The sequence below is a fragment of the Syngnathus floridae genome, chromosome 4 (assembly GCF_059516105.1).
Source record: "Syngnathus floridae isolate MCC-2025c chromosome 4, RoL_Sflo_1.0, whole genome shotgun sequence".
NCBI classification, from domain to species: domain Eukaryota; kingdom Metazoa; phylum Chordata; class Actinopteri; order Syngnathiformes; family Syngnathidae; genus Syngnathus; species Syngnathus floridae.
The window spans coordinates 10,378,997-10,396,386 of NC_142416.1; the positions used below are offsets into that span (position 1 = coordinate 10,378,997).

General features: G+C 39.7%; 1 protein-coding gene across 1 annotated transcript; it reads right to left on the reverse strand.

The window, feature by feature from the left end:
* Positions 1 to 375: 375 nt before the first annotated feature.
* Positions 376 to 16,909, reverse strand: LOC148398995 (uncharacterized). Its single transcript, XM_088373060.1, has 11 exons — positions 16,868 to 16,909; positions 16,676 to 16,755; positions 15,387 to 16,163; positions 14,827 to 15,300; positions 2,706 to 3,044; positions 2,409 to 2,617; positions 2,096 to 2,247; positions 1,587 to 1,829; positions 1,338 to 1,497; positions 1,139 to 1,214; positions 376 to 1,047 (listed from the first exon to the last, which is right to left on the reverse strand). Exons 2-11 carry the CDS (start codon positions 16,734 to 16,736, stop codon positions 1,028 to 1,030), a joined length of 2,511 nt encoding a protein of 836 aa, XP_088229186.1. The 5' UTR covers positions 16,737 to 16,755; positions 16,868 to 16,909; the 3' UTR covers positions 376 to 1,027.
* Positions 16,910 to 17,390: the final 481 nt, after the last annotated feature.

Sequence of the window (17,390 nt, forward strand, 5' to 3'; positions counted from 1 at the left end):
GTGAATGCAAGCCACTAAGTACTATTCTCAGTGTTCATCAGTACTGGAGAAGAAAATTCTTAAATCCTCCTTGCTTTGTAATCTGTGCACACACACAAACACACGGGGAACAAGTCAGGGGTTTCATTTACTTTAAAATTAATAATAATTAATATTATACTACAGACAGTAGAAGGGTAAATTTTTTGTTATTGATGTTGGAATGTAAATCTCTGAATAGTGCAGAAATCTAATATATATATATATATATATATATATATACATGAGTAAATACTAACGTCCTGCACAAACTATCAAATTGTGACAAAATACCCTTAGCTGAGTTGGTTATTCAGCATATTTATTTATCAATGGAAACAAATGCAGACAGGCAGATATATGTAATTTGCTTTTATTATAATTCTGTAACAGTTTAATTACACCCATCCATGATACAATGTATTATATTTTATATGAATTTAATCTCACCATTTTGCTTATTGGAGTTGCTGAATGATAATTGAGTAGTTGAACAGATGGGCAGTGCGATGGAAATGGTTAGCACGTCCGCCTCACAGTTTTGAGGTTTCAATGAGGGGTCAATCCCACCTCTGGCCCTCCCTGTGTGGAATTTCCATGTTCTCCCTGTGCCTGCGTGGGTTTTCTCTGGCTGCTCCAGTTTCCTCCTATGCATGGTAGGCTGATTGAACACTCCAAATTGCCCATGAGTGTGAGTGTGGATGATTGTTCGTCTCTGTATGCCCTGCGATTGGCTGGTAAATAGTTCATGGTACCCCCCTAACCCTAACCCTAACCCCCTCCGGCATTACTGCTCGATGACTACTACTGCTTCAGCACACCTGCGGAACCCCTTTCCCTGGGGGCAAGCGGGATGGATGGATGGATGGATGGATGGATGGATGGATGGATGGATGGATGGATGGATGGATGGATGGATGGATGGATGGATGGATGGATGGATGGATGGATGGATGGATGGATGGATGGATGGATGGATGGTCCAACAATTTTATTCTTTGACAGCATGTCACTGAGTTGATTTCTCCCCTAATAAAAAAGAAAGAGGAAGGAAATAGAAAATTTGTTATGTATTCTATTTAGTCAACATGAAGCTTGATCCCTGAGTGAGTATGCTTACAAATGATCGGGCCAATGGTGAGTGGCTTCAACGGAGCAGAGTTTGAGACAGAGCGTCGGGCTCTCCTTGTGCAAGGCTACACGACGGACCATGGGAGCATATGAAAAGCAACAGCATAACATCAGAATCAAGTGGTTAAGAAGCAATGGACATGGAGTTGTTATGCTGTGAATTAAATTGAATAGAGTTTGCTACTCACCGGAACGCAAGAGTACCTCCTCCGGTCACACAGGCTGAGGCTACAGTGCACGTAAACATCTCGGTATTCCCCCTGAAGCAGGAAGAACAAGGCAGCGAAACGGGCACGGAGGGATAAGCCGCTCTCAGCCACTGACACTTGTTGGCGATCAGCAGGACATCTAACAGGCCAAGGGGAGATCAATGGTTAGCTTCACCTTTGAAACGTATCAATCCACTGCACAGTCGTCCCTAATGAGCAGGCGCATACTTGTTGCGGATGAGAGGGTATCGCTCAGGGTTTGCAGGGTTTGGGGAGTGGGAGGCGAAGCAATCCTCCAAAACAACTGCCAAGCTGGGATCTTTTTTGTCCACAGAGATCCCCACATACAATGGTGAGCCCACTGGAAGAACCACCGGACCCGCTGAATAAGGCTCTGTATAGTTGGAGTTATGGAACAGGACCATGGAGGCTCTGGCTTTGTCACCTGAGCCAACAATACCACCTTCCAGGCTGTCAAGAAATATATGATATATGATAGTCTCTCTTTGCTATTACTCTCCAAAGCTTTACATTGTCTATGACGCTTACATGAATCCATATCACGGAAAATTATCACTGATTAAGAATATAGATACTCTGGATTGTGCCGTTAGCTTTTAACAGCAAGGAATATGCACAACATCTACAAAATAGAAATGTTTTTATGCTTTACCTGACAAAGAATGTTGATACTAATGCACTGCAATCTACATTAAAACATTTTCCCAACTACTCACTCCAGGAACGGCCTGATGACAGCATTCAGCCTGCTCTCTGTGTCCAGGGGATAAGCACACGAGAAAGGAAGATTCACAGCGGAGGAGAAGGATCCGTTGTTCAATGGGTAGATGAATAAATTGTTGGAGTAGATGGCATGTGTGCGGTTGGTCTAAAAGAAAAAAAAGTAGTCATTGCATGGGGTGAAGTTGAATAATTATTGCAGACGTGACATGTAATCCATTATTAGCCAAGTTTTATAGAAGCCGTATGAAAAAAAAAGTGGGACAAAAGTATGTGTGTTAAGGTGTCGTGTTTCTGTATTTTTTTTACCGTTAGCATGTTTCCGCAGGCATTTGCCCTAGCGTCAGCCTCGTACCACACAACATCACCTTGCACCCTGACCCTTGAACAGTTGCGGTCTGCCAGGTTGCCAGAGAGCGGGTTGTAACCAGCGCTGGTTATGCTAGCTGAATTCAGGCCCACTTGGATTTTGTCAGGGCCACAAATAAGGTCAGAAGGTCTGAGTGACGGTTGCTTGTCTAAACAATAAAAAAATATATATATACGTATGGGTTCATTCATTCCATTGTATCCTTATGCTAAATCGCAATAGAAATAAAAAGCTACCTTCGCAAACAACACCGGCATCCTCCCTGTGAACACAGTTGTGTCTCCCAAATCCGAGATGTCTGCAACTTGTTATTGAGGTTTCATTTCCAAAACAACGGACATCGTCCAACCAGATGGGTCCGGTGCCCTGTCCAAAGGCTGCGCTGTGCAGTGCTGATCGAGCCCTGCCGCAGTCCAACTGTCTGCACACCACGTTGGCGTTGGGGAGGTTCCAAATGTCGTCGCACACGGTCCCCCACTGTCCTTTATGGTAGACCTCAACTCTTCCAGAGCAGCGTCTGCCAGAGTTGACCAGTCTCACGAGAGAGAGTAATAGAAGGCGGCAGGCTTTGATGTCTATTCATATGCAAATGAGTTAGGAAGTCATAAAATTTTATGATCTATTGATGTTGATTTATGACGTGTTTTATTGGGGGTCATAAATTCTTTAGCGGGTTGGTGGCATCAAGATGGCGCCAGTCGTGACGGCGCCATCTTTGACTGTCGCCATTTTGGTTTGCTGGCGCCATTTTTAAGATGTGGATATGTATGGGCATGTATTTTTATGAATCAAGACAGGTGGAGCACCTGTGCTAGCTTTGCTAACAGCCCTCTGAGCTACGTGTGCTTACGTGCGTGTGAGATTGGAGGGGAGCCTTTTTGTTGAGAAGGCGAAGGGGAGGGGGTGTTTGTGATTGGGTGGGGGCTTTGTGACAGGGGCCAACATTATAGGTGTCAAAGTTGGTTGGAAGAGAATCGCATATAATTTGAGAAACAATAGCTCAGCCAAAGTTATCTGAAAGCGAGAGACGCATGTAATTAGGTAAACATTGTTTTAGAGGATCAAGGGGGTTTTGTTGAGAAAATCACACTGTTACAAGTCACAAGTTATCTGTAATGTAATTTGACAAACAATCTTTTATGTTAAGATTTATGGTAGTTTTTATTGGGGGTCATAAATTCTTTAGTCCTTTTAAGTTAAGATGTATGGTATTTTTTATTTGAGGGGTTATAAAATCTTACGATCCATTGATGTTAAGATTTATGACGTTTTTTATTTGGGGTGGGGCAAGGTTGGGGGCATCAAGATGGCGCCAGTTGTGACGGCGCCATCTTTGACTGTCGCCATTTTGGTTTGCTGGCGCTATTTTTAGATGTGGATATGTATGGGTATGTATTTTTATGAATCAAAACAGGTGCAGCACCTGAGCTAGCTTTGCTAACAGCCCTCTGAGCTACCTTTGCTTCCGGCCCGTGCGTGTGAGATTGAAGGGACCCTTTTTGTTGAGAAGCCGAAGGGGAGGGGGTGTTTGTGACAGAGTGGGGGGTCACGAGAGGGAGGGGGTGTTTGTGATAGAGTGGCGGGGTCACGAGAGGGAGGGGGTGTTTGTGACAGAGGCGGCATTACAGGTGCCAAAGTTGTCTGGAAGAGAGTCGCATATAATTTGAGAAACAATAGTTCAGCCAAAGTTATCTGAAAGCGAGACGCATGTAGTGTCAAACTCAAGGCCCGAGGGCCAGATGCATGATTTTATGCGGCCCCCGAAGACAAATTGTGCTTTTTATTCATGTGTCATTACTCGAATTGCAATTTGTCTTCACTTTTAATAATATTTTATTTTTAAATATTAGACCAGTTTTTATTTGTCTGATTTGAAAGCGAGTTACTTGTCAGTTTGTTTTGGAGCTTTTACTCTATATAATATGAGGTGCTCACGCATTTATTTGGGTATGACAGTCATACCGGTCCTCCGAAAGAAGCTATGACTACACTGCGGCCCGTGAACAAATGAGTTTGACCCCCCTGGTACAAGGGATAGCCTTCTCATTGTTCAGTCACGTATCTTAAATCATGCTTTTCCTCCTTTGAAGCGACTATGTACTTCAAACCCAAACGGCACCGTTTTATAGGGAAAAAACTTGTTGAATCTATTTGTTTTCGACATAATACTACCGCAATCATCTTAAATTTGTTCAGTTTATCAATCCCTTCCATTGTTTATCCTGCAAATGAATCACGTGAATAATGGGTTATTCAAACTTTAACGTTCATAATCCACCTGTTCCCAATTTGTTTGGAGTCTGTATGTTATTGTTCTAATTTTTTACATTTAATACTCTCCCACCTATTTGATCCTATCTTGTGAAGGTCTACAGTTTATTATAAGCTATTTTGAAACTCTTCACACTTGTTACCAGGGCTTGGCTCCATCTCATGATGTTGTCTCCCATTCACTTCATTTCTGCCGAGCTGCTTCTTCTCCTCCGTCCAGCATGTTGAAGACTTAAAAACCATCAAATCTGAAAACACTTAAAATCTCACAATTCCCACCTTTGTTTTTTTTTTTGTTTGTTTTTCTTTTTTTTTTTCTACCTCCCCCCTTTTGACACATTCTAAAAAATGTGTCACAATGGTTATAAAGTAAAAATAACAATGTCCATGGTGACATACCCATCGCCAGCTGGACTTCGGTGTACCTCCAGATGCCATCCTAGCCTGGAATCACCAATTCTCAGTCCCTGAAACTCGACTGGCAGCATCTCACATGGCTGTATGAACAAAAGCCACCACCCACCTGTAGCTGTGCATGCAGCTCTCCGTACAATAAACATCCATAATACCAAAAAATAAAATTCATAATGATAAAAATAATCCAGACACGGGCGCATGTCAAATGCATGAAATAGAAAATTGGAGCCTGCCGAGCCTGTCATGAAACCGATCACATTTACAAACTCATTATGAAAAGTAAGGGGTTAGTTGTTAATGCATGTTCACAGACACGACACAAAATTCTCCAAGACTGCAGTTGACAACCTGCAAAGTAAAGCAAGTTTAACAAATAAAGCACAATCTGCTCCCTGGGTTGCTGTTAGAGGCTGCAATACAATTAGGTAAAACATCAAAACATAGCAAGTCATCACAAATTCCGTCACATACATTTCGTCTCACTGTCAGGTAAGTCCAGAGTTGTTGTCATACACTGTCTTGGCTCAGAGTCTTGATTGTCAATGCTGGTATAGTCACGTCTGGTCATAATCTTGAAATGGGCCTTCTCCATTGAAGTCTTTTGTTGTCAATGGTGCCCCAGAGTAATCCTAAAGCCATATTTAGTCCAAAATGAGCCCTGATCAATCTTGCTTTTTCAAATCTGTACTATCTTTATATTTTTCAGGTGAGAGGAATGTTATCCTCTGCTGTGATCACATCACCCCATCCTTGAATCATGTTAACCATTCACAATAGACAAACCCCATCCCAAGTACAGACTTGACATTCACACAGCATTACAGACAAACTGTCATCCCACAACACACACATAAAACATACAATATTAAATTGTAAAAAGAACCCTCCCTATGCAAAATTTTCTCCTCAATTAAAATTTCCCTTTTTTATTTTAAATCCAAAATTAATATCTAATTGTCTGGTCTCCTGTCCTCACATCGTTTGCCAATATGCATAATACTGGAACATGATTGAACTCCCCATTTAGTTTGCTCACATCTCACACTTAGACTATTTGACACTTTGTGTTGAGCTGTAACTTCAATATTCCCACCTTCCCATATTTCTTCCACTAAACAGTTCCATTTTGCTTTCAGTTTAAATTCATCCCTCCAAATAACTACCTCTGGCAAAGAACCCAAAATTTTTTTAGAGCACTCCCTTTTACTGTTACCTTGTTCCTTCATTCATCTCCTCACAAGCATTACTGACCCTCTTAAGAAATAATGATACTGAAAATAATGTTTAAAAAATATACACAGCTTCCTCCCGCCACTTACACTATAACCTTGGATTATCGTTCTCATTTTTGTTAATGCCAATTCTTAGAATTAAAAAGAAATACTTACTCTTGATAATTGAGTCACGCTATATCACAAATTTTGAAAACCTTCTTCCATGTTCCCCCTTTGTACCTATCAAAACCAATTAGAAATATTTTTGCTATCATGATCATCATTGTGGCCCTCACACTTATTGTTCTTGTATTTTAAATAGGCAATTTTTGTACATTTGAAGCCCTTTGAGACTTACTTGTGGGCTATATCAATTTGAATTGCCTTGACTTTATTATTATTCAACTTCTTCTGTATTCCTCTTCCTTTTATTTTAATCTTAACTACTTCCACATAATTCATCTGATTTACTCCATTACACTTTTAACCTCCTAGATTCAAATTCAAATTTCACATCCTCACTTCCAACATTGTGGTAAAATTTTGCAAAGTTTCATTTTTTCCCTTCTAATTTCTTCTAGTTTTCCTTTTTTCTTCTTTTTCTTTTTTTCCACTGACTCAACTCATTTCAATTTTTTTAACTGTTCATCTTATGCCTACCGATTCCAAAACTCCCCACTCCCCAAATTTCAAATTTTCAACTTTAAAATTCACGCCCAATTTTACAAAATTCTTTCTATATTTTTATCAATTTTCTGACCAATTCAACACGTTCCAAATTTAAACATAATCTTGTAGCTTTCCCCGAATTTTTATTCAGCCTCTTCGCCTTCACACGCAATTTCTACGGAAATTAATAATTCTAGTTATTATTGTTAATCATCCGTGGCCCTCGTAAGGACAAGCCGCATCAGTAATGGATGGATGGATGGATTGTTAATCCTAACCCCAAATGCCTATCATAAATTGCCATTTAAATCAATTGTCGCAAGGGTCATGTCAATGTATTTGTTATTTAAAGCCCTACTGTATTCTTTTTTAATTAAGTAGTGCCCTGTATTACTATTTTGCTGACTATCCAGAATTCCGACTTTCTTATGGCCCCTCACCCCTTCAAGCTGAAATATGCATCCTATAAATCAGTCGCAGTTGATGTGTAATTAAATTCTGTTGTTTTGATAAAGGTCAATTAAGTTTAGCAATTCAGCCTTCTGTTGCCCGAATCCAAATTTTCACTGGTCCAATTATAAAATGTCATTATTTCAGTTAGATTAATTTTGTCTTGGAAATGCTAAGTTACATATAAAAATTTATGATTCAAATTATTTAATTTCTATTGATCATTGTCCACTTTGCAAAGTTTCTGATCACGCTGTCGTATAATTTGTCAGTGCATCTTCACTGACCATATCTATGTATTTTGTTTTTTATCCCCGTTTCAGTGTCAATAAGCAGCCTTATTATTCCCTCTTTTATCAAAACTCCTCAGTTAAGTCTGCCCCAGCACCCAAACACACTTCCATCCCTTTTGTCCCATACTCCACCAACTTTGTAATGCTTCAGCAGTCTTTAGCAATGTGTCCAGTTTGACTTCATGTGACTCGTGCAAGTCTTTAGCAGCCTCTCCTCTTAGATTCTCATGATGATGATTCAGGGGCTGGACCGTCCGCCCTTATCAAATGCTTTTTTTTTTTTTTTTTGAGTAATCCATCCACCCTACCCATTAACACGGCTAAAATCCTCGTTTCAGTGTTTATCATCAAATAAAGTTCCGAAAGCCTTTATAATAAACTGTAATGTAATTTAACAATCTACCAACATGGTTGTATATGCGGTGAATGTTATTGTTCAATCTATAGGTCATACAGCGCCTGTGTTCCAACTATGACACTCCTCCTTGGTTTACCATCTCATAAATTATTGTTGTCAGCAGCGCTAAATGATAGTGCTTGAAAGTGAATGTCTTATCGCCCAATTTAAAACACATGCCACATTTGAGCGAGTATTTATTCATTTATTTGCCATCCTCATGTTAGCTGGCATGTGTCAGAATTAAAATGTAATTTTGCTTTTAATTTTAAGTCTTTCAAAATTGCTATATCCTTACTGCACCGAGATAAACTGTTAAATATATCTTTAAAAACAAACAAAAACAATCTATGCTCCTGCACAGACTCTTAAAAGTGGCACCCAAATGCCAGATTACAAATCCAACCTCCTCCTTCACTCTCACATTTTTGATAAAACAGCACATACGAAATAATGGCCTGCAAATTAAATATAATGTCGTTGCTCTGGTCCCTCTAAACATGTAACTAGGATTTGGACAATTATTAACCCCCATCAATTATCTCCTCACTAAATTCCTAGCCTGTTAACCTATCTGCATAAAGAAGACATGTACAATGCAGGGGATAAGAGAATAACAAGGAACACCTTAACAATAAACACAAGGAAAACCTAACAATAAACAAAATAAACCCAAACCACAATCAAAACCAAATAAAATCGGCCCATGACCTATGTAGACCAACACAGTACTCCAAATATTTCCCCATTAAAAATTTAAGCCTTTTTGTGTAGAGCACCATTGATTTCTAATCATTGACCTAATTTTATCCTTAATTTAATCCCAATCGCGAATGCCCCCTACTTAATACTTTACCTGGTGTTCTTTTAATAAAAAGTGCCCCCTTGCTATGTCGTTTTTATTTGTTGTTTTTAACTCTAAGTGATTCAAATCTTTGACTTATCCTTACATGTGTCCTTGTATAGTCTTATGTCATAACCAATCAATAATTCCTCCTAAATTTAAAATCTGCAATCATAATTTAATTTTATCCAATTTTACAATGTATGTTCTCTCTTACTCTCACATTTTTATGAGGGCTGGGCACTTTCCTTGTTGGACGAGTTTCTACCCACAACCCTCAGATTATTGATTGATAGTAAGATGATGCAACTGATAGGATACAAAATGTTAATAGGAAGATTTGGGGTGTAAGGAACAAATACTACACATGAAGACTGATAACACGAAGATAGTTTTGTGAAATTTGTGTCCCAGTGTGTTCTGCCCTAGCGCATGGCACAAGTCCTGAACTGAGTCCTTGTACTCTACTGGCTGCCTCAAAATCAACAGAGGACTGTCCCTGGTCATGAGACACCTTTGACCTTTGGGAGAACAACAGGAACTATTATCATGCTTGAAGGGGGCAAGCACGGCTCTTCACAGGACAAGAACCATACAGTCGGTGGAATACACACAGTCGCAGATCAAAAAAAAAAAAAAGGACTGAAAGAACAAAGACAAGATGGATGCATTTGAGAATGGCGGACGGTCCAGCCCCTGAATCATCATCATGAGAATCTAAGAGGAGAGGCTGCTAAAGACTTGCACGAGTCACATGAAGTCAAACTGGACACATTGCTAAAGACTGCTGAAGCATTACAAAGTTGGTGGAGTATGGGACAAAAGGGATGGAAGTGTGTTTGGGTGCTGGGGCAGACTTAACTGAGGAGTTTTGATAAAAGAGGGAATAATAAGGCTGCTTATTGACACTGAAACGGGGATAAAAAACAAAATACATAGATATGGTCAGTGAAGATGCACTGACAAATTATACGACAGCGTGATCAGAAACTTTGCAAAGTGGACAATGATCAATAGAAATTAAATAATTTGAATCATAAATTTTTATATGTAACTTAGCATTTCCAAGACAAAATTAATCTAACTGAAATAATGAAATTTTATAATTGGACCAGTGAAAATTTGGATTCGGGCAACAGAAGGCTGAATTGCTAAACTTAATTGACCTTTATCAAAACAACAGAATTTAATTACACATCAACTGCGACTGATTTATAGGATGCATATTTCAGCTTGAAGGGGTGAGGGGCCATAAGAAAGTCGGAATCCTGGATAGTCAGCAAAATAGTAATACAGGGCACTACTTAATTAAAAAAGAATACAGTAGGGCTTTAAATAACAAATACATTGACATGACCCTTGCGACAATTGATTTAAATGGCAATTTATGATAGGCATTTGGGGTTAGGATTAACAATCCATCCATCCATCCATTACTGATGCGGCTTGTCCTTACGAGGGCCACGGATGATTAACAATAATAACTAGAATTATTAATTTCCGTAGAAATTGCGTGTGAAGGCGAAGAGGCTGAATAAAAATTCGGGGAAAGCTACAAGATTATGTTTAAATTTGGAACGTGTTGAATTGGTCAGAAAATTGATAAAAATATAGAAAGAATTTTGTAAAATTGGGCGTGAATTTTAAAGTTGAAAATTTGAAATTTGGGGAGTGGGGAGTTTTGGAATCGGTAGGCATAAGATGAACAGTTAAAAAAATTGAAATGAGTTGAGTCAGTGGAAAAAAAGAAAAAGAAGAAAAAAGGAAAACTAGAAGAAATTAGAAGGGAAAAAATGAAACTTTGCAAAATTTTACCACAATGTTGGAAGTGAGGATGTGAAATTTGAATTTGAATCTAGGAGGTTAAAAGTGTAATGGAGTAAATCAGATGAATTATGTGGAAGTAGTTAAGATTAAAATAAAAGGAAGAGGAATACAGAAGAAGTTGAATAATAATAAAGTCAAGGCAATTCAAATTGATATAGCCCACAAGTAAGTCTCAAAGGGCTTCAAATGTACAAAAATTGCCTATTTAAAATACAAGAACAATAAGTGTGAGGGCCACAATGATGATCATGATAGCAAAAATATTTCTAATTGGTTTTGATAGGTACAAAGGGGGAACATGGAAGAAGGTTTTCAAAATTTGTGATATAGCGTGACTCAATTATCAAGAGTAAGTATTTCTTTTTAATTCTAAGAATTGGCATTAACAAAAATGAGAACGATAATCCAAGGTTATAGTGTAAGTGGCGGGAGGAAGCTGTGTATATTTTTTAAACATTATTTTCAGTATCATTATTTCTTAAGAGGGTCAGTAATGCTTGTGAGGAGATGAATGAAGGAACAAGGTAACAGTAAAAGGGAGTGCTCTAAAAAAATTTTGGGTTCTTTGCCAGAGGTAGTTATTTGGAGGGATGAATTTAAACTGAAAGCAAAATGGAACTGTTTAGTGGAAGAAATATGGGAAGGTGGGAATATTGAAGTTACAGCTCAACACAAAGTGTCAAATAGTCTAAGTGTGAGATGTGAGCAAACTAAATGGGGAGTTCAATCATGTTCCAGTATTATGCATATTGGCAAACGATGTGAGGACAGGAGACCAGACAATTAGATATTAATTTTGGATTTAAAATAAAAAAGGGAAATTTTAATTGAGGAGAAAATTTTGCATAGGGAGGGTTCTTTTTACAATTTAATATTGTATGTTTTATGTGTGTGTTGTGGGATGACAGTTTGTCTGTAATGCTGTGTGAATGTCAAGTCTGTACTTGGGATGGGGTTTGTCTATTGTGAATGGTTAACATGATTCAAGGATGGGGTGATGTGATCACAGCAGAGGATAACATTCCTCTCACCTGAAAAATATAAAGATAGTACAGATTTGAAAAAGCAAGATTGATCAGGGCTCATTTTGGACTAAATATGGCTTTAGGATTACTCTGGGGCACCATTGACAACAAAAGACTTCAATGGAGAAGGCCCATTTCAAGATTATGACCAGACGTGACTATACCAGCATTGACAATCAAGACTCTGAGCCAAGACAGTGTATGACAACAACTCTGGACTTACCTGACAGTGAGACGAAATGTATGTGACGGAATTTGTGATGACTTGCTATGTTTTGATGTTTTACCTAATTGTATTGCAGCCTCTAACAGCAACCCAGGGAGCAGATTGTGCTTTATTTGTTAAACTTGCTTTACTTTGCAGGTTGTCAACTGCAGTCTTGGAGAATTTTGTGTCGTGTCTGTGAACATGCATTAACAACTAACCCCTTACTTTTCATAATGAGTTTGTAAATGTGATCGGTTTCATGACAGGCTCGGCAGGCTCCAATTTTCTATTTCATGCATTTGACATGCGCCCGTGTCTGGATTATTTTTATCATTATGAATTTTATTTTTTGGTATTATGGATGTTTATTGTACGGAGAGCTGCATGCACAGCTACAGGTGGGTGGTGGCTTTTGTTCATACAGCCATGTGAGATGCTGCCAGTCGAGTTTCAGGGACTGAGAATTGGTGATTCCAGGCTAGGATGGCATCTGGAGGTACACCGAAGTCCAGCTGGCGATGGGTATGTCACCATGGACATTGTTATTTTTACTTTATAACCATTGTGACACATTTTTTAGAATGTGTCAAAAGGGGGGAGGTAGAAAAAAAAAAAGAAAAACAAACAAAAAAAAAAACAAAGGTGGGAATTGTGAGATTTTAAGTGTTTTCAGATTTGATGGTTTTTAAGTCTTCAACATGCTGGACGGAGGAGAAGAAGCAGCTCGGCAGAAATGAAGTGAATGGGAGACAACATCATGAGATGGAGCCAAGCCCTGGTAACAAGTGTGAAGAGTTTCAAAATAGCTTATAATAAACTGTAGACCTTCACAAGATAGGATCAAATAGGTGGGAGAGTATTAAATGTAAAAAATTAGAACAATAACATACAGACTCCAAACAAATTGGGAACAGGTGGATTATGAACGTTAAAGTTTGAATAACCCATTATTCACGTGATTCATTTGCAGGATAAACAATGGAAGGGATTGATAAACTGAACAAATTTAAGATGATTGCGGTAGTATTATGTCGAAAACAAATAGATTCAACAAGTTTTTTCCCTATAAAACGGTGCCGTTTGGGTTTGAAGTACATAGTCGCTTCAAAGGAGGAAAAGCATGATTTAAGATACGTGACTGAACAATGAGAAGGCTATCCCTTGTACCAGGGGGGTCAAACTCATTTGTTCACGGGCCGCAGTGTAGTCATAGCTTCTTTCGGAGGACCGGTATGACTGTCATACCCAAATAAATGCGTGAGCACCTCATATTATATAGAGTAAAAGCTCCAAAACAAACTGACAAGTAACTCGCTTTCAAATCAGACAAATAAAAACTGGTCTAATATTTAAAAATAAAATATTATTAAAAGTGAAGACAAATTGCAATTCGAGTAATGACACATGAATAAAAAGCACAATTTGTCTTCGGGGGCCGCATAAAATCATGCATCTGGCCCTCGGGCCTTGAGTTTGACACTACATGCGTCTCGCTTTCAGATAACTTTGGCTGAACTATTGTTTCTCAAATTATATGCGACTCTCTTCCAGACAACTTTGGCACCTGTAATGCCGCCTCTGTCACAAACACCCCCTCCCTCTCGTGACCCCGCCACTCTATCACAAACACCCCCTCCCTCTCGTGACCCCCCACTCTGTCACAAACACCCCCTCCCCTTCGGCTTCTCAACAAAAAGGGTCCCTTCAATCTCACACGCACGGGCCGGAAGCAAAGGTAGCTCAGAGGGCTGTTAGCAAAGCTAGCTCAGGTGCTGCACCTGTTTTGATTCATAAAAATACATACCCATACATATCCACATCTAAAAATAGCGCCAGCAAACCAAAATGGCGACAGTCAAAGATGGCGCCGTCACAACTGGCGCCATCTTGATGCCCCCAACCTTGCCCCACCCCAAATAAAAAACGTCATAAATCTTAACATCAATGGATCGTAAGATTTTATAACCCCTCAAATAAAAAATACCATACATCTTAACTTAAAAGGACTAAAGAATTTATGACCCCCAATAAAAACTACCATAAATCTTAACATAAAAGATTGTTTGTCAAATTACATTACAGATAACTTGTGACTTGTAACAGTGTGATTTTCTCAACAAAACCCCCTTGATCCTCTAAAACAATGTTTACCTAATTACATGCGTCTCTCGCTTTCAGATAACTTTGGCTGAGCTATTGTTTCTCAAATTATATGCGATTCTCTTCCAACCAACTTTGACACCTATAATGTTGGCCCCTGTCACAAAGCCCCCACCCAATCACAAACACCCCCTCCCCTTCGCCTTCTCAACAAAAAGGCTCCCCTCCAATCTCACACGCACGTAAGCACACGTAGCTCAGAGGGCTGTTAGCAAAGCTAGCACAGGTGCTCCACCTGTCTTGATTCATAAAAATACATGCCCATACATATCCACATCTTAAAAATGGCGCCAGCAAACCAAAATGGCGACAGTCAAAGATGGCGCCGTCACGACTGGCGCCATCTTGATGCCACCAACCCGCTAAAGAATTTATGACCCCCAATAAAACACGTCATAAATCAACATCAATAGATCATAAAATTTTATGACTTCCTAACTCATTTGCATATGAATAGACATCAAAGCCTGCCGCCTTCTATTACTCTCTCTCTCACGGGTGAAGCAGCTAACACAAAAAAAGTATTTAAAAAAATCTTGCATATTTTGGAACTGCCGTGGCAATTCAAACGCGAATTGTTACCTTCACAAACCACTCCAGCATCCTCATTGTGGCCACAGTTGTGCGATCCAATCCCTTGGTGGCTGCACTCACCCAGCTTTGCTTCACTTCCCGTGCATCTGACGTTGTCCAGCCAAATGGGCCCTCTGCCCTGTCCAAAGTGGGCTCTGTCGGGGGCTGCCAGGGCCCTGCCGCAGCCCAACTGCCTGCACACCACTTGCGCATGCTTCAAGTCCCAGATGTCGTCACACACTGTCCCCCACTGCCCACGGTGGAAGATTTCCACTCTGCCAGAGCAGGAGCTGTTACCACCGTTAGCCAGACGGACCTCCCCCTCTTTTCCTGGCTGCACTGGTGTTGTTGCTGTTGTTGAAAGACTGTGAGCTTCTGTCGTTCTCTCAATGGCATGATTTGTCGTTTCGGTGGTGATTGTTGTTGGCTCCATTCCAGAACCATCAGGTTCGGGTGTTGTAAAATAACTTGTCTCATTAACCTCTGAAAACAAGAGTCCAAAAAGTTGTGTTAGATTGAATGACTTTGCAAAACAGTCACACACCATTAAAACATAATTTTCTTTGTACCTGCGCAGTATGCCCAATGACAAGTGGGAGGCTTCACAAGTTTATAGACGTAGTAGCCAGAAGCTGCTCTCGAGCAGAGCTTCACGTGGATGCGTTGTGAGTTCCAACGGCAGCAATCGTCACTCCAGGTATTACACACAGGACGAGTTACTATGACATCAGACTGTGTGGGATGAGGTTCATTTAGTGACATGGTGATATGGGTTCCGCACTTGAATCCATGGACACATCCCTCAGGAATATGTGCGTCATCTCGTCCGAGAAATAAGCGATACCAGCCTTGCCACTCAACATTTCTGTCACACTTTGCAGGTGATAACATTCCATGTTGTGTTGAACGCCAGTCATCATTCAGGACGGTGTAGCTCTCACAGGGGTCAGCACATGTATTTTCAATGCAGTCCATGCCCGCTGGACACGTTATGTTTCCGCAAAGGAACTGGACCGATTGTGAGGAAGGGCCGGATCGGGAGCGCGCGGCGGGCATGAGGCATTCATAAGAGCCAGGTGTGTTTTGGCAAACCAGAGGTGCCGTGCAGGGTGAGTCGGGAAGCGAGCACTCGTCAGTGTCCACGCAGCCACTGTCGGGTGCCCACTCATAGCCTCGCTCACAACAAGAGCCATCGGCGCACACTAAGCGATTGTAACAAGTGACACCATCGCCGACAAAGCCATCTTTGCAGACGCAGGAGAAGCCGGAAAAGTTGTCGCCTCTTATCTGTGACTCTTGGCACGTTGCTCTTTCATGGCATGCATCACAGCTGGAAACAACTGTACCTAAGAAGAGTAATTCATATTGAATTGCATTTTTCCACAAGAGGCTTTAAAAACACAACTCACAAGAAATAGTGTGAAAAATGTTGGTACAATTTGAAGCTTTGAAGGTGTGACAGTTCACACCTTCATCTTGCTGTAAGTTAGGGTCTATCTTGTCAATTGGAACATTTTAGCACTCAATCAGCTTGAAATTAGGCATTGTTTGAGAATAAATATGCCCCAATAGAACTAAACGAATGTACATATTCCCAGCAAAAATGTGGAGAAACGTTTTTGCATAGTGTTACTATTGGTACCATTTCAGTCTTTGCACATATACATAGTAACTTAAAACAACCTCTGATGACTTTATCTGTGCACTATTGAAAGGGGTACGTTTCCTAGAATGAGTTCTTTTTCGCTACCTTCTGGTACTGTATTTGATTAATTTTCTTTGAATGACTTGCACTTTTCTGTAATTCTGTGTGAGAAGATATCAAACCAAAATTACAAAATTAATATCAACACTGTACCTGATCCTCTTGTCATGAGCTGCAAAACCAAGAACAGTAAAACTTCACTAGGTATCCCCATATTGGCCCTGTGTTGACCTCTAAGAGAAAGAAAACGATGGGACATAAAATGTTAGCTAGATCTGAATAATAAGTCATCTTGATTTTTTTTTTCATTGTGCTGCTATGCGTAAAAATCATTGCTTTGCTTACCTTGTTCGCTTGACACGGAGTGAGTCCAGGCGCTGGTGATGATGTTTCAAGTGAGAAAACTCGAGAATTTATAGGCCAGATTTTCTATACTATTTGTCAAACACAAATGGTTCCTTGACAGCTGATTCAGATGGGGAAATTCCAAGGAAATGTTACATATTAATAAAAACTATACCCACAAAATAGCCCTCAAACAGAACTCACCCAGAGTCAACAAACTTTTATGGTAATCAATGAATGTCAGGCAGAGTTGAAAAGACAACAGATAGTGAGTTTTTATATTCCCTTTTTAATGTTAAGCAAATACCAAAGTATAGTATTACACAATATGTGAATAAAAGTTTAGTTAAAAAAATGTAACAATAGAAAATGTGAAATAATAATACATTTCTGTAGAAATACTAACAATATTGTACTTGAAGTATAATGTCACAATTTAGAACTAAAGTATATTAAAATGATTGATTCATAGCTTTTGCAATGAACATATATGATAGAATATCACAAAACCAAGAACTTATCA